Raw genomic sequence first — 24,638 nt, 5'->3', positions numbered from 1 at the left:
TAGGGTAATCAATTATTTATTTAACAGAATCAGTTGAAGATGACAGGAGTTATTCAACTTAGATTTTATTTAGGCTGTTATCACTGTTTCTAAGGTTATTGTCTTCTGTTTACAGAATGATGTCCGAGTAAAATTTGAATACAAAGGTGAAAAGAGGTAGGACTACTTTAAGTCATAGGAAAAAAAATGTAATGTTATTCTTAACTGTTTTAGTGTGCTAATATGAAAATGAAAGTTTTAGTGTTAATGTGGGATAAGCTCCTAATGATTTCTCCTGTTCTGATTTTAAGAATTCTTCAGTTTCCCCGCCCAGTGAAACTAGAGGACCTCTTTTTAAAAGCCAAAGTTGCTTTTGGCCAAGCAATGGACCTGCATTATACAAATAATGAGGTATGTTAACAAAGATAGCTACTTTTGAGCTATGTACTTAAGAAAGACTATCTTTTCTAGAGTAAAACTGATCATTTAATAGTAATAATAATAATAATAATATTACAGCTTTTAGGGAAAACACACAAAGCCCAGAAGCTAAGAATTCATTACTGTCATTTATTTTTTAATAGGATAAAACAGTAGCAGTAGGTTTACATTATTTTATGGGCTTTGCAGGTATGGGATTTTTGCTTGTGTAATGCTGTCATAAATTAATACATTATCTTTTTTCACTTTAATAAATGAGATGGGCAGAAATAATAGTAGCACAAGAGTGCATGAGAAAGGGAGTTGGCATTAGTGGCCAGCATACTTGTTGTTGTGTGAATGAGGTTGATTCTACAAGATATTTGTACTCCTTTGAAACAGATTATAGGAAGAGACTTCATATAGTCATGTCAAAAAAACTAATACTAGGAATGAAGGGTTATAGTTTTTGATCTCAAAATGGCTTTTACTGGGTGATATAAAGTACATTTTATATTGAAATCATATTGCTGAGTACTGTGGTTGCAGTATACATGATAATATAAAAATCCCAAAGAGTGACCATTTTACATGTGAAAGCCATCCTGACAGGGTGTTGGTTAGCCCCTAATGCATCTCTAAAAATAATCAGAAAGCAATACCAGGTTTAGCAACCTTTATTCATTTTGCATAAAACATAAAAAGTACAGAATTTAAATGGTGTTGGTGTAGTTTATTATTTAATGATGTTGAAAGTGGCAGTAGACTACATTTCAGTTTTCTGTAGAAACATCTTTTACCTAAACATTAAGCTTTTTTTTCCACATGCAGTAGATGTTTTGATAACATTTATTTAAGGCAGGTGCTCTCAATATCTTGTCTCTCCATCAAGTTAAAGCATTTTAGTTGCTCTGTCTATATTTGAGCTGAAAGCAAAAAATATGTTTTTGGATTTGAACAAAACAGCAAAGGGAAATGTGCATATACAAAGCCCTACTTCACATTTAAACATATTTAATTTTTAAAAATCTGCAATAAACCTAAGTATTTCACTGCCTTTGTAACTGGCCTGTGGGGCTCATTTTCAAGGATATCATTTCAAACTACCCAGTCAGCTTTTTTACATACAGAATAAACAGCATACAATATGAGTAACACCATATTTTGTTTGTAAGCACTTTTTTAATGAGAAAGTGTTCAGTTGTTTGATTTTAATATCTACTACATGTTATATAAACTTTTTTCATCTATAAAACATTTTCTACGTGATCATGTAATAGAATGATGTTTAGAACTTGGATTACTTAAAATGCTAAACATCACTTTATTCTTAGTTGATTAATAAACAGTATTCAATACAAAAAGCATTTCATCCATCCATCCATTTTCCAACCTGCTGAATCCGAACACAGGGTCACGGGGGTCTGCTGGAGCCAATCCCAGCCAACACAGGGCACAAGGCAGGAACCAATACCGGGCAGGGTGCCAACCCACCGCAGGACACACACAAACACACCCACACACCAAGCACACACTAGGGCCAATTTACAATCGCCAATCCACCTAACCAGCATGTCTTTGGACTGTGGGAGGAAACCCACGCAGACATGGGGAGAACATGCAAACTCCACGCAGGGAGGACCCGGGAAGCGAACCCAGGTCCCCAGGTCTCCCAACTGTGAGGCAGCAGCGCTACCCACTGTGCCACTGTGCCGCCACAAAAAGCATTTAGATATTCTAAATATCTACCACCATTACTGTCTGACAAATACAATTAATAATCTGTAATAACATCCGTGACACACAGCATGCAAATCTATCTTGATATAAATACAATACATTATTTTTAATGATCAAGTCAAGTCAAGTTAGGGAGCATGCACTAGTACAGTACATTGCCGCACCCACTACATGACGAAACAACTCGGGATCCCGGTTGGCAACCCCCCAGGCAGACATGCGGTTCAGTTCCACCTTCCGGAAATTACCCTCTAACTGCCGCAGCCAGGTTTTATGTGGGCGACCCCTTGGCCTGGTCCAGCCACTCGGGTCCCCAACAATGAGGATCTTACGAGCCGGATCACCCTTGGAGAAACGCGCCACATGGCCGTTGTGCCATAACTGACTCTCCCTCACAATGCAGGTAATGTGCCTCATTCGGAACTCCATGAGCAACTGCTCATTTGACACAAAGTCAAACCAATGGTACCCAAGGATTTTCCAAAGAGAGACAATACCAAAGGAGTCCAGTCTTCATCTCAGGTCACTGGATAGCGTCCATGTCTTGTAACCATATAGCAAGACAGGAAGCACCAGGACTCTAAAGACTTGGACCTTCGTCCTTTTGTATAGATATCGGGAGCGCCACACACCCCTTTCTAGCGACCTCATGACCCCCCATGCTCTCCCAATCCGTCTACTGACTTCATTGGAAGAGTCACCAGAGACATGAATGTCACTGCCAAGGTAAGTAAATCTCTCGACAAGGTTGACACTCTCTCCGCAGACAGACACACTGCTGATGGCTGTGCCCAAGAGGTCATTAAAGGCCTGGATCTTGGTTTTTATCCAGGACACTCGCAAGCCCAAACACTCAGATTTCTCACTCAGTCTCTCAAGCATCCTGATCACAGCCTCCATTGACTCCATGAAGATCACAGCATCGTCGGCAACGTCAAGATCCGTGAATCTTTCTTCACCAACTGATGCCCCACAGCTGCTGGACCCCACAACCTTCCCCAACACAAAGTCCATTCAAGCATTGAACAGAGTAGGAACAAGAACACACCCCTGACAAACCCTAGACTCAACTGGGAAAAACGCAGAGGTTCTGCCTCCACTCTGCACAGCACTCACAGTACCAGTGTATAGTCCGACCATGATATCCAGCAACCTCAAGGGGATCCCACGAACCTTCAGAATGTCCCACAGGGCAGCTTGATCAACTGAGTCGAACGTTTTACGAAAATCTCCAAAGGCTGCAAAGAAACTCTGCCGATATTCGTGTTTGCGCTCCATGAGAACCCTCAGTGCCAGGATGCGGTTGATGGTAGACTTCTTAGGTGTAAAACCAGACTGTTCCGGTCACTGGTAGGTGAGCAAGTGATCATGGATCCTATTGAGGACGACCCTAGCAAGGACCTTACATGACACCGAGAGCAGTGTTATCTCCCAGTAGTTGCTGCAATCCAGGCGATCACCCTTCCCTTTCCAAATAGGGACAACAAGTCCTGTTTTCCAGTCAGTTGGGATGATGCCAATCTCCCAAATGGAAGCAAAGATTACTTGCAATGCCAGGAGGACAGCCTTACCACCAGCCTGGAGAAGTTTACCCTGGATACCACAGATCCCTGCAGCCTTTTTAATGATACTGTACTTTTATTGAAAAAAAAGTTGTACCATTAACCCATTTTATTTTAAAGAAAGCTGACATTTCATTCAAAATATCAGAAACAAATATTGTATTTTTTTTTACAATATTCTGTGCATTTTAATAATCCATTTTGTTAATTGTGTGTTTGCTAAACATACTTAATTGCAAGGGGTGGCACACAATTATATTATTTTTGGTATATTGATATTTTATATTTTAAAGAGCTCTAATCACAAAATAATCTAAATGCATTGTAAAAATATAAATAATACTTCATTTTGAAGACAAAGCATATGCAGAGTGCATTTTAATGAATATATTTCTAATTACTGTACTTTTCAAAGTAAGTGAGCTGTCCGGCTTTTGACAAATACAGCATTTGCATGTTTTTCATGCATCTCAATGTAGTTCCACTAATGATTATCTGTATATCCTTTTCTATTTTTTATTATATCTGTTTTTAACAATCTGTTATAAAGACTGATCCCATGCTGTGCATTTAAAGAGTGCATTTATATTTGCCATGCACACTGTGTGATCCTGTCAGCTTTTCTGTGCGTTTTAGTGCCTGAATAATCATCATCTTTCTTCAGAAATATAACTTTTGCCTTATTTTTTCTTAGCTGAAAAGATGACAAAAGTACCTTATGTATGTTAGAAGATGATGTATTTTTTTAATAGCAACTAATTAAAAGCTACCCATTATCATAGAAAGTGGTTTCTCCCTTTTTAAGAAAATGGTTGTAGTTTTATAGTTTTATCCCTTAAATTACTGGAAAAAACTTTTGAATCTAAAAGAGATTCTTAACACTTGGTTCGTGGAAGTAGCTAATATACTGAACATGAAATACTTGTAATAGCATATTTGCTTATTTTTGACTGTTGTTGTAATATAACAGGTTAACATTGTCCTGCTACTGTAATAAGATGATAATAAGGATTTTTAGCAATGTGAATTTCATGTTTTAGACAAATGCATTACATGTGTTATTTTTAGGTTTGTAAAAAAGACATTTTCTTGACATTGATCTTTTTTTTTTCTTGATGTAAACAATCAGGTTTTCCGAATATAATAAAATCATTTTGTTTGTTATCCTGAAGTTGGTGATACCCTTAACTACACAAGATGATCTCGACAAAGCAGTTGAGCTGCTTGATCGCAGTGTCCACATGAAGAGTCTGAGGATATTATTAGTTTTGCAAATGAACAATCAGGTAAGAAAGAGCTTGAATAGAGGTATACATCAGTGTTATTTTACTGGTTAATTGAAAATCTTGGGAGCAATAAAGTCAGTTTAGCTTTCATGTGGTGTTTTTCAAAACAAAAAAGATAAAGTAAGAAAGGCTGTTATTTATGCTATCTTGGCTCACTCTGCTTCTCTGTCAAATTTTCACTGTGTCTTAATTTTAATGCTGATCAAATGACAATATGGGAAAGAGAGCAGTTTATGATGTAATGCTTAATTTGACACTGATGAAATGCAGTTGCACTGCACTGAATGCATATTTATTCCTACTGTTGCTTTTTTTCTCTTTCTTACAGTGTGCCTCTTAGAAATACACAGCAAATTTAATCATATTCAGTAGTTACTAATCAACCTTGTGCCACCTATTAAGGTCACAGAAACCTCACAAGTATGTGAAACTGCTGTGTTGATAGAAAGTTTATCCTAATCCTAAGTAGCTTTAGAAGAGTGTACACAGCATTGTTTCACATTTGGCAGACACCATATTTGTCTGTAATCATCATATAACATTGGCATTCACTGAGTAATACCACTGATATCAATACAGAGTAATTCATTTCAATACACAGATATGAATACAGATAATACAGTGGTTTAGTATATTATTTAGTTATTCATCATAGTCAAAAATTATCTGCACATGATTGTTGTTATTTCTTTCAGTTGTACAATTTTTTTTCATTCAGACATCACTATTAATTTTATGATCTAAGGGAATATTAGCTTGACCCACTAGAAATGTGTACAAGCTAGTAATCCAAATCACAGGGTTCTTACTAACACAAATGCATACTGTCATTTTTGCAAGGCTTGGAGATGGCAGTCAACTGGAATGCATGTGTTTGGACTGTAAAAAGAAACCAGAATATAAAGGGGAAAACTATAGTATGTACACAGAAAGCATACAAATTCAGACACAAAGGGAATTCTTGTCTGGAATTAAACTGGGACACATACATATATATGTCTTGACTGTTATCTAGGTAGCCACAATTCAGCCCTACTACATGCAAATATATTATTTTCACTTTCTTTGATGTAATAAATGGAGACTGTTCAAAGACATAGTTTACCAGTTAGCTTTATTTTGAACCTTAAACATTTTACTATTTCCCTGTATCTGTAAAATTTGGACTAAACACTTCTACCACCCATCCTGTTTTAGGTTTCTGCTAATACTATGGAGCTGTTACCATCCCTGGAGGACTTAGATAATACAGCATTTAAAGGTACTGAAAGGAATATGCTATCATTGATAGGTAAGTTGTGATTTTCTTCTGGTTTTGTAATAGTTTGTCTTATTTTATGAGTTTAATAGGATATTCTCTATGTTAACTACAGTATTTTAATTAACTAAAACTGATAACATGCAATTTTAAAGTAAATATTAACATTCTAACTTTATTATATAACACATCAACACAATAATAAAAAAAACTTATACATCAACAGTTTTGAAAATGGAAAAATGTACAATGATGTAAAGAGTGAAGGCAATAATCTAGGCTATATTGCAAACCACTTTTTTAGTCAGCAGAAATCAAGTTTGGTTCTTTATCAGTACCTTAATGGAAAAGTAAATTGAGCCTTATTTACCCTTGTTGGAAGTCTTTCATTGTTTCCATCCCAATTACCTGTATATTCAAAGCAGCAACAATATGCCATTTTTTCCTTGCAACAGCAGTGATTCTAAAAGTTTATCTATAGAAATACAGGTGTGTTAAACTATGACAAATGTGTATATATACCATAGCATACCATTATCTAAGCCTACTTTGTCCAGAGCAGGGTTGTGGGGGGCTGGAGCCTAATGTGTATGTATAGTGTATCTTTACATGTAAGTAGTCGGTAGTTATTTTAAGATTTTTTTTTTTCATACTTACACTTGAATTTATTCCTTCAAAAGTATATTTGATTAAAGGATAGTAAGCTAATTTCTAAGTTCATGTCTTTCACAAGTTCATGAAACTAATTGTGGGGTGTGGATATTTATTTATTACATTTGTATTAAATATACTGATGAGCACAAAAAATACAACAAAAACTGAAGCAGGAACACATCAATAATAATAATAATTCATTACATTTATATAGCGCTTTTCTCAGTACTCAAAGCGCTATCCACACAGGGAGGAACCGGGAAGCGAACCCACAATCTTCCACAGTCTCCTTACTGCAAAGCAGCAGCACTACCACTGCGCCACATCATGATCTTTATACAAAAATATACATATATACATGGTAAAACCCAAATTGTAACTGTCTCATGTCAGCTGTGCTCTAGCAGTAATGGCCTAAAATTACTAGGTCTATTAAGTTTGCACAGTTTAAGACTAAGAAACCTGTGGACTATTTGTATACTATTGATTGCATACCCAGTTTTTTCTCTAGAACATTTAATTAGTGGGTCGCTTGGTTACTAACTTGGAGTGTGGAGCTTTTTTGGGGATGGAGGCACTGATAAATAGTTAAACAGTAATAGAAATAAATAAATAATGTGAGGTACCTCATTTTTCAACAAAAAGGAGTACATCCAAAATTTTAATTGATTCACAATCAAAAGCACAAGCTGCAAGGAGTAAGTTCGGTGATATGTACATGGTTAGGCCTATGGTCTCCTGTCAGGGAGGTTGCAGTTTGTGAGAGGCAATGACTTCACTCTGTACATCTCAGACTATACATTTAACACTAGGTCATGATGATTCTGCACTTATAGGGTGTATTGATAAGGGAAATGAGACAGAGTAGAAGAGTCCGGTGGAGAACTTTTTTTGTTGGTGCAGAAAAAATTATGTACAACTTAAAATCATCAAAACCAAAGAGCTGTTTACTGACTTTCGATGTACCAATGAGTCTTAATGACTAGTCAATATTTAAGGAGTGGCTGTGAAGGTGTTGCATTGCTACAGATACTTGGAGGTCTACATCAGTGACAGGCTGGACTGGTCTTATAACACAGAGGAACTAAATAAGAAAGGGCAGAGTAGACTCCTTTTGTTGTCTTCTTTTTCTTAGGAGACTGCGTTCCTTTAATGTGGGAAATAACATCCTTTACATCTTCTATAGCTCAGTAATGGGCAGTACAGTTTCTTGTGCTGTGGTGCACTTTGTATGTAATCTCACTTCAAGAGAGGTCCACCAAATCAACAAAGCTAATTATAAAGGCAGACTCATGTATGGGAAACATTCCTGACCCCCTGCAGGTAGTAGTGAAGGAGAGAATTAAAACAAAACTGAATGCCATTGTAAACAATGCTACACATCTTCTGTCTGACACACTATCACTGAATATTTTCAGCCAATGAATTATTCAGCAGAATCATGTTAAGAATGCCTCTCCATGCATCTGTAACTGCCAAGTCAGAATTTTTTCTTTCTTTTTAGTCATTCTGTTTTATATTTGAGATGGGTTTGTTGTTTGTCATATTATTTATTTATTGATTGAGCTTCTGCAAAAAGCCAAATTTCCCCCAGTGAAGATATAAAGTTTACCTATTTATCTATCCAACTATCAATACCTGATTCTAAGCATTCCATTAAATCCTCCAAATTATTTGGTATGGGAAAAATTATTATTATAAAAGGGACAAAGTGTCATCCAAGTTCATACCAAGATTCCTGACAGTGATAATTCACATTATCTTTTCAGTGCACTTAGTAGATTTATATGTTATCTTTTACAGTGTTAGGTGTTTAATAAAATGTTTATTTATTGTAAATGCTTGTTTCCTTATAGTGTATAGAATATAAAATGAAGAAAAATTATGTTTAAAGTAAATAAAAAGCATTGTTTGTATTTCATTATTTAGGTGTTTTATATAAGGGACTGACAAGTAAAGTTTAGTGAAGCATGTAAAGCTGTCATTCCATGAAGTGCATTCCTCCTTTCTGAGGCTGCAGTGTCATTCTTTTGAGTAAACACTTTGTACCACCGTTCAGAAGTATTGATTTTGTTTAGGAACACAGGTTTCATTTGGAAGTATAGTCTAAGCATTACAATGTGCGTCCATGAAGATAAAGTGCCCACAACTATGAGTAAAATAAATGTATGTACATTTTCCAGAGAATAATTTGTTGGAAAATAATACAAAAGTTTTACACATTGCATTTTGCATATTTAATATTTCCTAATAAGCAAACTTGTTGAGAAAAAATGTGTGTGATAGACAGCTTATACTTTTCCACTGAATATACGGTAGCTTTATGGTAGATATAGAAAACATGAGAAGAATGTATTAAGGAATGAAACTTGAGGAAAATAGTTTCAAATAAAAGATTTCAATGAAATTCATGGTTTAACATATTCAAAGATGACATAAAAATGGAAATCTGCTGTATCTCTCTTCTTAGGTGCTCACTCCACAGATCGCAGTTCACCTCCTCCGGGGTATGTCCCAGATGCCCAGCAGCAAGTAGCCCGTAACGGTTCTTTCACCAGCATTAACAGTGAAGGAGAATTCATTCCAGAGAGCATGGACCAGGTGAGCATGCTGCACACAGGAAGCTTCATGTCTGCTATAATTCATACAGTATATCATTCCTATTCATTACTTCTGTTATGCTGTATTAAATTACAGGTGACAAAATACTTTTCAGAAAGTTCTGACCCCTATTTTTGTTTCTTTTTTTGTTTATTCTTCTTGCACAATAATAAATAAGTACAGTGCCCTCCATAATGTTTGGGACAAGGTTCGATTTTTCATTGATTTACCCCTCAGCGCCACAGTTTAAAATTAAAATTCAAACACTTTAGACATGATTAAAGAGCAAATTGAGGACTTTGATTTAAGGGAATTTGCTTACATTTTGGCCATACCAAGCAGAAATGACAACACTTTTTCTACATGATCCCCCCATTTCAGGGCACCATAATGTTTGGGACAATTGGCGTCTCAGATGTTTGTGATTCCTCAGGTGTGTTTCATTGCTTCATTAGTGCAGCCATATGATGCCTAGGCTTTCTTCTACGCTTTGGAGTATGTAGTTGCCATTGTTCAATATGCTCAATGAAAGTCAAAGAAGCGATTGATGAGCTCAGTAATTGCAAAGAGACTGGAATTCCACTGAAGACCTCCACTGCTGATGATAGAAGAATTCTCACTATGGTAAAGAAAAAGCCACAAATGCCTGTCCGACAGACTAGAAACAGTCTTCAGGAGGCAGATGTGGATGTGTCAAAGATGACTATCTGCAGAAAATTTCATGAACAGAAACAGAGAGGCAAAACTGAAGATGCAAACCACTAGTTACCAACAAAACAGGAAAGCCAGATTATAGTTTGCGAGAAAATGCTTAAAAGAGCCTGCAGAATTCTGAAAAAAGGCTTGTGGACAGATGAGACAAAGACGAACCTGTATCAGAGTGATTGCAAAAGCAGAGTGTGTAGATGAAAAGGAACTGCCCAAGATCCAAAGCAGACCACCTCACTGCCATATGCAGACAATAATTTTAGCACACATCTTTTTAGAAATATTAAAAAGGCAAGTTTACAGGGGATATTATAGTCATGGGGGACTTTAACTATCCAAATATTAACTGGGATAACCTTTCAAATAGTGGATTTTTTAGAAATAATCAGTGACTGTTTTTTAACTTGGTATGCTAAAGCACCAGTGCTTGGTGGGGCCTGTCTAGATTTAGTCTTTTGTAATAATCGGGATGGGATTGAGAGTGTAGAGGTGATTGAACCACTAGGGTCAATGAAACTTTTTTCACGTTGTCATTATGGGGTGTGTAGTATTCTGAGGAAAAAAATGAATTTAATCCATTTTGGAATAAGGCTGTAACATAACAAAATGTGGAAAAAGTGATGTGCTGTGAAAACTTTCCAGATGCACTGTATGAGAACATGAGGGCAACCATTAAGAAGGATGTTAGGGAGGCTAAAAGACAGTTGGAGAGAGGAGTATATAGGATAAGGCAAAAGATTATTCAAAGAGATTCTTTCAATATTTTAGAAATAAAAGAACAGTCAAGGGGGAGGTGAAGTGCATTAGGAATTGTAAAGGGGAATTAAAAAATACAGAAAAAGTGAAATAGTGGATGTTCTAAATAAGCATTTTTCTGAGGTCTTCACAAGTGAGGAAGTAGGTAACCTATCGGTAAATGGGTCTACTAAGGAGGTACTGATCAATTTTGAAATTGTAGAGGGAGAAGTGCTGCTCAGATTAAACAGGCTGAAACCAAACAAATCTCCAGGACCAGATATTTACCTTCACATTCTCAGGGAGGTTAGCGAGTACATATATAAACCCTTGACGCATATTTTTAGGAAGTCACTGCACACTGGGGAAATTCTGAAGTAACTAGTAAATAGCAAATATTATCCCATTATTTAAAAAGGGTGACCTATGTAACTACAGGCCAGTAAGCTTAATGTGCATCACATGAAAATTAATGGAAGGAATTGTTAAGGATAAGATTGAGCAGCACATGGCAAGTACAGGAGTTGTTCTGAACAATCAGCATGGATTCAGAAGTAGGAGGGTCATGTTTTACTAACATACTGGAATTCTATGAGGAAGTAACAAAAGGGTATGATCAAAGTGGAGCTTGTGATATTATTTATCTGGACTTTCAGAAAGCATTTGATAAGGTGCCAAATGAGAGTTTAGGATTCAAACTAAAAGAAATGAAAGTTCAGGTTGATGTTTTTGAATGGGTGCAGAATTGCCTCAGACATATAAAGCAGAGGGTGGTGATGTGAGGAACCTTATTAGAATTGGCTGATGCTAAGAGTGGTGTTCCAAAGGGGTCAGTGCTAGGGCCACTACTATTTTTAATATATATAAATGATTTAGATAAGAATATAAGTAACAAGCTGATTAAGTTTGCAGATGATCAGGAATCCATTAAATCATTACAGATGGACTTAGACAGAATACAGCCTTGGGCAGATTTGTGGCAGATGAAGGAAGTAAAAATACTCAGTTGGGAGGTCTTAAAATCGAGGGTACACCTTATAAGAAGGATTTAGCAGTCGTAGTGAATTCTACACTATCAACTTCCAGACAGTGTTCAGAAGCCATTAAGAAAGCTAACAGAATGTTAGGTTTTATAGCATGGTGTGTAGAGTACAAGTCACAGGAGGTTATGCTCAAGATTTATCACTGGTAAGGCCTCATCTAGAGTACTGTGCAGTTTTGGTCTCCAGGGTACAAAAAGAACATAGCAGCACTAGAAAAGGTCCAGAGAAGAGTGACTATGCTCATTCCTGTGCTACAGGGAATTAATTATGAAGGAAGATTAAAAGAACTGAGTGTTTTCAGTTTAAGCAAAAGAAGATTAAGACGTGACATGACTGACGTGTTTAAAATTATGAAGAGAATTAATATGGTGGTTTGAGACTTACTTTAAAACGAGTTCATCAAGAACAAGGGGACACAGTTGGGAACTTGTTAAGGGTAAATTTTATACAAACATTAGGAAGTTTTTCTTTATACAGAGAACCATAGACACTTGGAATAAGCTACCAAGTAGTGTGGTAGACAATAAGACTTTAGGAACTTTTAAAGAAAAGCCAAGCAAAATGACACCTTTTATTGGCTAACTAAAAAGATTACAATATGCAAGCTTTCAAGGCAACTCAGGCCCCTTCTTCAGGCAAGATGTCTGAGGGGCCTGAGTTGCCTCGAAAGCTTGCATATTGTAATCTTTTTAGTTAGCCAATAAAAGGTGTCATTTTGCTTGGCTTTTCTCTATATTCATAATGGCTAACACGGTACAACACCCTCGAACTTTTAAAACTAGACTTGATTTTTTTTTTTTTTTTTTGGAGAATTAAGTGGATAGGACTGGTGAGCTTTGTTGTGCTGAATGGCCTGTTCTTATCTAGGTTGTTCAGATTTTTTAAACATGGTGGTGGGGATGTTATGGCTTGGGCATGTATGGCTGCCATAGATCCTGGCACACTTCTTTTCATTGATGGTGGAACTGCTGATGGCAGTGGCACAATGAATTCTGAGGTGTATTAAAACATTTTATTTGCTCAAGTTCCAGTAAATGCCTTTGAACTCATTGAATTACACTTCATCCTACAACAAGATTATGTTACCCAAACATGCTTCTAAGGCAACACAGGAGTTTTTCATAGGAAAAAGTACATGATTTTTAAATCCTATTGAGCAGATCTTCAATATTTTGGAGAGAAAACTTAAGGGGACAAGCCTTTGAAACAAGCAGGAGCTAAAGATCGCTTCATGAGGGTCTTCGCAGAGCATCGCCAGGGAAGATCCTCAACACGTGGTGATGTCTATAAATCACAGACTTCAAGCAGTCATTGTATGCAAGCGATATGCAACAAAGTACTAAATATGACTGCTTTAATATACCTGCCACTGCTGTGTCCCAAACATTATGGTGGCCTGAAATGGGGGGACCATGTAGAAAAAGTGTATTCATTTCTACATGGTGTGACCAAAATGTATGCAAATACCCTTAAATTAAAGTCTGCAATGTGCACTTTAATTGTGTGTGAATTGTTTGATTTGTAATTTTAAACTGTGGAGTAGAGGGGTAAATCCAGGAAAAATGTGTCTTTGTTCCAAACCTTATTTGAGGGCACTGTATATGCCTCACAAATCAAGGGAACTAGGTTTGAATAACTGGCCTGGTCATTTCACTGTGGCGTTCACATATTTTCCTGTGTTTACATAAAGTTACATAAATTCACCTTGTGATATCCTGACGCCACATCCTGAACAGATTAATGAAATAGCAATATTTTGTGAGTATTTTTTGGGTGTCTGAGCAGTACCTTTATATTTTCCACCCTGCATAATTTCTAACTCCTTAATGCATTAAAGACTAGACTTTAAATAAAGTGGTACTAATCTGAACAGCGATTCTCAGTTATCATTCACTTCTACCAGTTTTTTTTTTAATGTGGTAATTATTTTACATAATACAACCTCTTGGTTTTCGTGACTCCCGTTGTTGTGTATGCATGTCTTTCCGCTCTATTTTTCAAAAATGGTGCAAAGAAAAACTGCCTGGCTGATTGCTATCTGTAAAGTTCGCTCATGTAAGTGTGTGGCTGTTTTTGTGTGCTCTACAATAGACTCCTTTTCAAGTCAGAATCTCTGATGTTCTGCTTTGAATGAACTGGGTAACAGAAACTAATTTATAGTTAAATTTGTACTTTATCCTTGTAGATGCTAGATCCCTTGTCTTTGAGCAGTCCTGAAAATTCTGCCTCTGGTAGTTGTCCTTCATTAGATAGTCCTCTAGACAGGTAAGGACAGTTGTTTTTTAAATTGATTGTCACAATAACAGTGTGTTGTCCAAAGCAACCATTTGGTTATTTTACATCTTGGTATGTAGTGGCTGTTGTTGTAGTTTAATTCATGCTTTGTTTTCTACACTTGCTTTATCCTGCTGCATCACTTTTTCCCCATTAGTAAGCAAATGGTCTTCTGAACTTCTTTCCTGGCTATTCCTTGCTATGTCTTATAAAGCTGCCTGCATGAAACGTTATTGCAGTAACTCTAAACAATTGTCATTAGTAAGGTATGATCTCCAGATCCAGCCCTTAATTGAATTAACACAATTATGGCTCACTCATAATGGTATTGATGGCTACATTAAATTTGTAACACAATTTCCCACATTAGTTGAAATTAGATACCATGATTTATTGGGCAAATATGAAGGGTACCAACAAGTAAATAGATTTAGTTATATTTATACTATGCAACATTCAAGGAAAGCACTAGTAATTATTGCTTCCATGGTGTTAAATCTAATTGTTATTCTGTCTCTGACTTAAAACTTCATCCAAATGGAAAGTTTGTTTCCAGAAAAGAATGTGTCAGGTTGCCAGTTTTTTTGGCAGCATTTATCTGAATATTTTATTTGTTTATTTGCTTTGCACATGTCCACATTCACTCACTGAGCAAATTATTAGGAACACTATACTAATACTGGTTAGGGCCTCCTTTTGCTCTTAAGACAGCTTCAATTCTTTGTTGCATGAATTCCACATTCCTTTGAGATTCTCGTCCATGTTGATGTTGCACAATTTATACGGATTTGTGAGCTGCATATTCATGTTGCAAATGTAATTTCTACCACATACCAATGGTGTTCTCATGTTGCAAATCTAATTTTTACCACATACCAATGGTGTTCTACTGGATTCGGATCTGGTGGCCAGGGAGGTTACTGAAGAACAATGAAGTCACTTTCATGTTCCTGAAGCCAGTTTATGATGACTTTTGGTCTGTGACATGGTGCATTATCCTAGTGGAAGTAACCATTAGAAAGTGGGTAAATTGTGGCCACGAAGGGATGCACATGGTCAGCAACAATACTCAGTTAGGCTATGGAATTCAAGCAATGATTCCCTACACCATAACACCACCAACCTGGACTTGACACAAGGGAGATTGGTTGCATGGATTCACGCTGTTGGCACAAAATTCTGCCCCTGCCATCTGTGTGCCTCAGAAGAAATAGAGATTCATCAGACCAGAATATGTTTTTCTAATATTTGGTGAGCTTGCAGCCTCAGGTTTCTGTTATTGACTGACAGGAGCGGAACCCGATGTAGTCTTCTATTGTTGTAGCCCATCCGCTTCAAGGTTTGACATTCTGAGCGTTCTAAGGTGCTTTTTCTGCTCACCACAGTGAGGTTATCTGAGTTGTTCAGACCAGTCCTGGCCTTTCTCGTCAACAAGGCATTTCCATTTTTAGAACTGTTGCTCAATGGATTCTTTTTGTTTTTCACACCATTCTGAGTACATGCTAGAGAAAGGTCTGTGCTTGAAAATCTTAAGAGGTAACTAGTTACAGAAATATTTAAAACAGGCCGTCTGCAGTAATACCACAGCTGAAATCACATTTTTTTCCTCATTCTGTTGTTTGATGTGAACATTAAATGAGGCTCCTGACCTGTATCTGCATGAATTAACATACTGTACTGCTGCTAAGTGATTGGCTGGTTAGATGATTGCATGGATGAGCAAGTCTACATTATTCCTAATAATTTTCTTCTATAATATTTTTAGTGTATATTGTTATTTCAGGATGGGTAATATGCAGTCCAACTGCTCTTTTTGTAATGGATGGTGTATTCATTGAAGACAGTTGTTGTTGAATCTAAATATCGTGAGATGTGTATTTCTTGATTTAGAAACAAGAAAAAGATTCTGTCCTGCCAGGTTGTACAATTTCTTGTAGTAATGAGAAGAATAAACAATTGTTTAGTCTGCAGTTGCAGGTTATTGTGGTTTTACCCCTTTGGTGATTGTGCCAAAATTGCAAATAATACATTAGCTAGAATAAAGATTTCTCAACACAGTGCAGTGAATTTATTACACTGTTTTGTCTTATGAGATTGTGCTCCTTTGACCTTACAGTAGTAAAACAAATAATTTAATAAAGCTGTAGATGTTACAGTTATAGGGTCCCAGCATGTGAAATGATAGATTTGTTAGTATCAGTCTTCTGCTAAATCATCCCTAATCAAAGTCATCTCAGATCCTTATGCTTTTCCTTTTTTCCTGCTTCCACTGCATCACTTTCAAGAACTGACTGTTCACATTCTGCCCAATATATCCCACCCATTGACAGTTGTCACTGTATCAAGATAATCAGTGCTGTTCGATGCATAGTAGGCACAAGATGTAATAAGATAGTAATGCATTGTTGCATGCTGCTAGTAGACTATCCTTGATCAGTGGTGCCTCTTGAGGAGAATATTGTAGTGAAAAGTGCACTCATTTAAATAATCAGCATTGCAAGCATCCTTTTAGCATATTCCTTACCAGCATAATATACTGATGTATTCAGGCATAAATCCATAGTTCTTCTACTCATCCACAACTCAGTCATGGGTGCATAATATAGCCTTTCAGATTAATTTTAATTTTTGTCCAATGTTTAGTATAAAGTAAAGGCAACGTAACTTTGGAAGCATAATTGCAGGAGGATGTGAGTTCTCTTACAGTGATTGTTGATTATTTTTTAAAACCTGATTTTACTTTTTGATAGCCTGCTGTATTTGAACATGTGGTAGTGTAAAAGGGTAATGGTTATCTGTGTCGTAGACCTAACATAACTGGATTTGATTCCATGGTGGAGTAGGTTTTTGAATTTTAAAAATGTCTATAAATGTTTGTGTTCTGTTATTCTGTTAGTTTGCACAGTACTCTTTAGAAAACAAAATGTTTCCAAATTACAGACTATTCTCTTCATTTTGGCTTGTAAACATCTAAAATGTGTCAAGTAATTTAGTTTCAACATTAATTATACTTCACTATTTTTCTAGAAGCTGCTACAAACAAAAACAAAATATATGAACACTTATTAAAAGATGTTGTTTGGAATCAAACTCCAAAAAATCCATTTAGCATTTAGCTTGTGGGTTCTCCGATTTGCCCGTGCCATTGTGGTTAGTGAATGTGTCTGTGTTTGACTATAAAACTTATTTGCTGTTTAGAGTAGTATGCAAGAGTGAAAGAGTGAACTATATGAGAACGGTGTACTAAATGGAGTAATCATCACTTTCCATGATTAGTATATCAAGGCAGTCATAATTGTAATCATGATTAATATAAGATTAACTGTGCAGCTCTGATCCATGGTGAGCCTTCTACACTACTCTTGATTTCACTATTAATTGGTATTCAGACAATTAGACATAAGTAAAAGTAACTGGACCACACTTGTTTTAAAAAAGAGACCAGAATAATACTTGGTGGAGTATTGAAACTTGATGATTCCTAATACAGTATGTAAACATAAAAGTCTTAGTTATGTTTGTGGTAATGTGTTGGTAACAAGAGTGAATGAAAGAGAGAAGAGAAAAACTTAACAGTGAATCAACTATTCCAGGTTTGGTTACAGGTGGTCTTATTTTACCAAAATATTAGAGGTTTAGTTTAACAAGCTTTTCCTAAGAATTATTTTATCTTTTGTCAATTGATTGTCAGATTTTAGTATCCTGTCTTGGTCTCACATACAACTTTGAGTAAGAATAGAGACTAAATAGTGATATAAGAAGGAAATGTGTTATGTTATAAATAGTGATAGCTTTTCTGCATTTACTTTTGTTTTGTTTGTTGAAAGTTAAAAATGGAAAACACTGAGTGTGTAGGTAGTTACAAAATTTTAATACATTACTTATTGTAAGGATGCTGTTTAAAGTAAAAACTAGTGTAAAATTGTTAAAATCTAGAGTTTTTACAACTTCAGAATATTAGAGGAAGACTACAATCAAGCTTCTTTTATTGTTTCATACTACAGATTAAGCTAAGCATCTGCTTAATCTGCCACTGCAAAGGTATCCTCAATAAACAAGCAATGTCTCTTTGAATTAAGGATGAATGGCTTAATTCCTACCTTTTTTTCCCATTATCAATACCAAGCGAACCAGAAGCATGACAATAGCTATTTGAGCTTGACAAATTCTCCTTGGCATTAATTTTCAAACTATTTAGTATCTTCCAAAGTATTGTGTGGTGTGTTTTAATTTAAAGCCTTTTCACTTTAGTTTAATGAAAGATGCTGCCATCTGTATTTGTCTGATGATCAATTATGGCCAGTGAAATCCACAGAATAAGTCATTAACAAGCTTTGAGGCTTTGATTTTTAACTTCAGTTCTAGAAGGAAAAACTGACTAATGGGTGTGCAATAACCAATGAAACCATCAGATAAAGACGCCAGCAGTGAGGGATACTTGCACACGCAAAATAATCAGTGATCGTTCCTAAAGAAATTTAGGAATGATCATAATATTTAATAAAATATTTAATAAATATACCACTAACTGCTTGCATGAACATTATGCACAAAGACTAGTGTGATGAAAATTAAAATTACATAAACTAGTTTAATTTTCTTCTTTATTTTCTTGTTTTTATTTAGTTGTTGTTTTCAGAGATTTTTTCATTTTTATTTTAGTTTAAAAAAATTTTTCAGTAATGACATATTTTGTTGTAATTTTCCTAAACAAGAATCACACTGGAGGAGTGTGTCACAGGATATTTGTTTAAATAAAACCAAAGGGAGGTATCGTTTATTTTAGCATTGACAGCCAAGTCTTGCAACAAGGACCTTTAAATTCTCATTTATAGTGTTAAATTGTATTAAGGAATTAAGATTATTGGAATATATTTTGGTGTGTATGGTACATTGTAAGTGACTGAGATGTCAAGTATGAATATGAATAGTTTGTATAAAGATTTTTAGATATATCTATAGTAAAATATTTTGTAGCACAAGCATAGGTTTTTGGAAGACTACAATTTACAGAAAGTGGTAGGCCATTTAATTTTTAATCCATATGTGGAGGCTGAGATGCAGTGATCTCTAACCTCACAATGTCTGTTGCTTTAAGCCTTTAAATATGTTGACTGTGTAAAATTGATAGTATTTTTAAATACAAATACACAAACGGACATTCTGATACTCTTGTCATTTCTACTCATTTTTAAAATATAAGTGTTGGTCATGGTTCTTAAATCAGTGGGTTGGTTGTGAATTAGTCAATATCTATTGTGAGCAACTAGCTGAGTGCAGTATTATTGTTGGGAGTACAGGTATGCTGTAGTTCTTAAAAATTAGACCTTCTGAGGACTCTCTCTTTTAGTACAATGAAAGTATTTGTTGCCAGTGTTGCTGATGCAGAAAGCTGCAGAAACAAAACCGTATAAGGATAGTCAACACAATATGATAAATAAAGTGAAGACAATTTATAAAAAGCAATAAAAAAATCAATGAATGTGTACCGATATCAATAAATAAATACCAGATATAAACATGCTTTGTTTATGAGACAGAACAAATAATACACAATTCAATCAACTGAGTTATGGATGATGTGTTATTTTGTTGACTTTATTTAATATGCTGCATCATCCAGTACTTAAAGTCATTATATTTATTTCTAGGTATTGTTTAATCACTTGGCAACAGTGATGGTAGTAGTAGTTTATTTATATAGCGCCCTTCACAGACAAAAGGTCACAGAGCGGTGAACAGCAAATACAGTACAAATACAACAGTTAAAACAAAACATAAACAAAACCAATAAAAACAATAAATAAACAAACTGGAACTATTCAGCACTGATTAAAAGCTTGTTTAAAAAGAAATGTTTTTAGTTGTTTTTTTAAAAGAATCAACAGACTCGACTCCATGCAGACCACAAGGCAGGCTATTCCATAGTCTTGGTGCCACAGACTGAAAGGCATGATCCCCACGGGTTTTTAGCTGAGTGCGTGGGACAACGAGAAGGCCCTGTTGCCCAGATCTTAGAGTCCGGTAAGCTGTATGGCGTTGGAGCAGGCTGGTTAGGTACTCAGGAGCTTGTCCATGCAAAGCTCTGAAATTAAGTACCAAAACTTTAAAATGAATTCTATAAAACACTGGGAGCCAGTGTAGTGTGTGTAAAATGGGGGTGATATTATCACTCCGGCTAGCGCGGGTTGGGAGCCTGGCAGCTGCATTTTGAACAAACTGAAGATGTAAGAGAGAGGACTTGCTCAAACCTGTAAAGAGAGCATTACAGTAATCAAGCCGTGAGGAAGTAACAGAATGAACAAGCATCTCCAATTCTGATTTTGAACCAACATTTCTTAGTTTTGAGAGATTTCTTAAATGAAAGAAACATGAGCGGCTGACTGACCTTACATATTCATCAAGTGTCAGGGACTGGTCAAAAATAACCCCAAGGTTACGTAGACTCAACTTAATAACAGGAGAGACAGAAGATAATTTTAAACTCACCTCAAAATGAAGAACAGATGGAGCAACAATTAGTACCTCAGTTTTTCCTGAATTCAACTGCAGGTAATTACTACTGAGCCAGTCATTAACCTGAGACAGACAATCAACCAAAGTGACCAAAGTATTAATTTGGTTAGGCTTAAATGAAAAATAAAGCTGTATATCATCTGCATATAGATGATATGAGATGCCCGTGAAAGAGTTAAGAATCTGTGATAGGGGAAGAATATATAAAGAGAAAAGTATAGATCCAAGAACCGAGCCCTGTGGCACTCCACATGTCAAAGGAGCAGAGTCAGATGAAAAGCCAGCCACACCGACTGAGAAACTCCTATTTGACAAATAAGAGGAGAACCAGTCCAATGCAGAGCCAGAGACACCTAACAGCTCTAATCTATTAATTAAGATCCGATGGTCCACCGTATCTAAAGCGGCGGTAAGATCTAACAGTACAAGCACAGAGCACCGGCCTGCATCAGCAGCAATTAAAAAATCATTAAAAACTTTTAGAAAAGCTGTTTCTGTAGAATGTCGCCTCCGAAAACCAGATTGAAAAGAATCAAAGAACTGCTGCTTTTCTAAGAAGGCACAAAGTTGCTGTTCAACTACCTTTTCCAAAATTTTGGCAATAAAAGGCAGTTTTGAAATTGGCCTGTAATTACTCAGAATAGAGGGATCAGATATAGATTTTTTCAATAACGGTTGAATTACAGCATGTTTAAAATACGATGGAACCACACCAGATCTCAAGGAGCAATTTATGATATTCAAAAGGCACGGACCTATAAAACTCAAAGATTTTAACATTAATGATGTTGACAACAGGTCAGTAGAACATGATGGTTTTATCTTCCTGAGCAAGTCAGAAAGATCCAAAAGTGAAACTTCTGAAACTCAGAACATGAGTGGATGAGAGTGTTAGGTAAGACAGCTGGAACAGAATTAGCCCGAACAACATTAACCTTGCCTATAAAAAAATTATTTCAATCACTATCAGAAAAAAACCTGAGTAATAGATTGAGATGGAGAAATAATATTGTGAATAGTATCAAAAAGCACTTTGGGATTACGCTTGTGAGTCTGAATAAGATTAGAAAAATAAGCTGTTCTGGCATCCCTCACCAAAGAATTAAAAGAAGCAAGTAAATCCGTTAAGTATGAATGATGAACTTCCAGATTAGTAGATTTCCATAGGCGCTCCACTTTTCGGCAGGAACTCCTAAGATTATGAATGGAATCATTCATCCAAGGAATTGAGTGGGTAACAGAACGCTGCCTGATTTTAAGAGGAGCAATCTTATTCAAAATATCAGTTCAATGGTCATTAAAATATTGAACTGTTAACATTATCATTATTACTGCCAGCATCAGATGCCACAAAACAAATCAACAAACAGATTAATCACTGACTCATTAATGAAACGAGTACGCCTAGAGTTAACACAAGGTAACAACTCTAAATTTGAAGACAAGTCAAACAAAACACACTTATGATCACTAAAGATTACATTACAAATTGTAACATCATTCAAGCTAACTCCATAAGAAAAAAAGCAAATCCAATGTATGTCCCCCACTATGGGTAGGGACAACAACATGTTGTACAAAATTAAAAGAGTCGGTGATACACAGAAATTCGGAAGCCACACTACATGAAATATTATCCACATGGATGTTAAAGTCACCAAGCATTATTATCCAGCTTAATAATGGTGGATACAAAATCTTGAAAATCAGCAAGAAAAGGACTAATCGCACCAGGTGGACGATAAATGAAAATAAAATATATTGGAGTTACATGCCCAACTTCAACAATCTGAAATTCAAAAGTCTTATATGAAATGGTAGGAACAGAATGACATAAAATAACTTCTTAAAAACCATGGCGATCCCACCTCCACAGCTGGTATGCCGCGGTGTGCTAATGAAAGAGCAGTCCACGGGAAAAACAATTCTATCAGATTAGTAAAATCAGAGTTGCGCTGCCAAGTCTCCATCAGGAACATGAAATCCAATTTATTACTAGTAAAAAAGTCATTCAAAATAAATGACTTGTTTGTGATAGAAAGTACGTTAATCAGTGCTACCTTAGCTGGTAGAGTCATAGAAACAGCGGCCATCGAATTAGCATTTTCTGGAATATGAGGGATAGCGTGGAGCAGTCCGGGATTACTCCCTTGGTGAATTCTGCATCTCGGACGGGGAGCGGGAAGCAGCACATCAGGTAATCCTGGCAGAACAGGTCTCAAGCATGTCGGCCTGCTCGAATAATCCTCAGATAAAGATGGAAGATCCACATCAGAAACACAGCGCCATAGACGCCGAAACCTTGCACACCTGCCATTTTTCCTCATTTCCTCCGTCAGGACCGCAAGTTGACTCGGGTGCCGTTAACCAACAGTGGGGAAAAGCCGCTGAACATCGTAGCATTCACAAATGGCAGAGGAAAAAAGGTATAGTTGTAATGCTGAGAGAAAGTTTCCAATGCTGATCTAATGTTAATCAATGAAATGCGATCGTACACTAACATGGCTGGAAAACCTCGTACGACTAGTGTCACAAAATAAACAAAAAACACAAAAATATCCCACAACTGCAGTGAGCGGGGCAAGACAAAGGCATAGGCATAGCCTAACAGAGGCACCATGGAAGCCAGTGGACCCATATGTAGTTTCTGAAAATTAACTGTGTCACAATCCATTTAGAACTGGACCAAAACACACCTTTTTAGATGTATTATCATCTGCACTTGGTGTATGACAAGTTAAAATGGAGTTTTAACCACTGTGGAAAAAAAACAAAACATAGGTGTTTATATGGGAAAAAAAATTACAAATATGTGTTAATAATGATCTTTACATTAAAACAGATATGCAAAAAATAAATCTCTTATATGTTATGCTTTTTGTTTCAAAGAATCTGTGTATCTTATTCCCAGATACACTGAATGGGGACATAATACTTTTAATTTGTTTCTTGCTAACCAAATCACCTCAGTAACTACTGTAAGGTATACTGCTGGACAGATGGAATCATAAATATGCAACTTTTTTTACAAAAAAAAAAAAAGTAATTACAGGTTTGAAACATACAGTATCTCACAGTAGTGAGTACACCCCTCACATTTTTGTAAATATTTTTTCAAATTATCTTTTCATGGGACAGCACTGAAGATATGACACTTTAATACAATGTAAAGTAGTCAGTGTACAGCTTGTATAACAGTGTAATTTTGCTGTCCCTTCAAAATAACTCAACACACAGCCATTAATGTCTAAACCGCTGGCAACAAAAATGAGTACACCCCTAAGTGAAAAATGTCCAAATTGTTCCCCAAAGTGTCAATATTTTGTGTGGCCACCATTATTTTCCAGCACTGCCTTAACTCTCTTGGGCATGGAGTTCACTAGAGCTTCACAAATTGCCACTGGAATCCTCTTCCACTCCTCCATGATGACATCATGGAGCTGTTGGATGTTAGAGACCTTGCGCTCCTCCACCTTCCGTTTGAGGATGCCCCACTGATGCTCAATAGGGTTTAGGTCTGGAGACATGCTTGGCCAGTCCAGCACCTTTACCCTCAGTTAGTTTAGCAAGGCAGTGGTCGTCTTGGAGGTGTGTTTGGGGTCATTATCATGTTGGAATACTTCCCTGCGGCCCAGTTTCTGAAGGGAGGGGATCATGCTCTGCTTCAGTATGTCACAGTACATGTTGGCATTCATGGTTCCTTCAATGAACTGTAGCTCCCCAGTCCTGGCAGCACTCATGCAGCCCCAAACCATGACACTCCCACCACCATGCTTGACTGTAGGCAAGACACACTTGTCTCTTTACTCCTCACTTGGTCGCCGCCACACACGCTTGACACCATCTGAACCAAATAAGTTTA

General features: G+C 36.4%; 1 protein-coding gene across 1 annotated transcript in view; it reads left to right on the top strand.

Annotated features, from left to right (window-relative positions):
* map3k2 (mitogen-activated protein kinase kinase kinase 2) overlaps nucleotides 1-24,638 on the top strand; it is a 77,453-nt gene that overhangs the window by 33,699 nt on the left and 19,116 nt on the right. The window contains exons 4-9 of the mRNA XM_028807211.2: nucleotides 116-156; nucleotides 291-390; nucleotides 4,874-4,987; nucleotides 6,185-6,278; nucleotides 9,370-9,500; nucleotides 14,172-14,251. Coding sequence (XP_028663044.1) covers nucleotides 116-156; nucleotides 291-390; nucleotides 4,874-4,987; nucleotides 6,185-6,278; nucleotides 9,370-9,500; nucleotides 14,172-14,251 — 560 coding nt within the window. The remainder of the gene's footprint in view (nucleotides 1-115; nucleotides 157-290; nucleotides 391-4,873; nucleotides 4,988-6,184; nucleotides 6,279-9,369; nucleotides 9,501-14,171; nucleotides 14,252-24,638) is intronic.

Source organism: Erpetoichthys calabaricus, chromosome 8 (assembly GCF_900747795.2).
Source record: "Erpetoichthys calabaricus chromosome 8, fErpCal1.3, whole genome shotgun sequence".
Taxonomy (NCBI): domain Eukaryota; kingdom Metazoa; phylum Chordata; class Cladistia; order Polypteriformes; family Polypteridae; genus Erpetoichthys; species Erpetoichthys calabaricus.
This window is presented reverse-complemented; position numbering and strand designations above follow the sequence as displayed.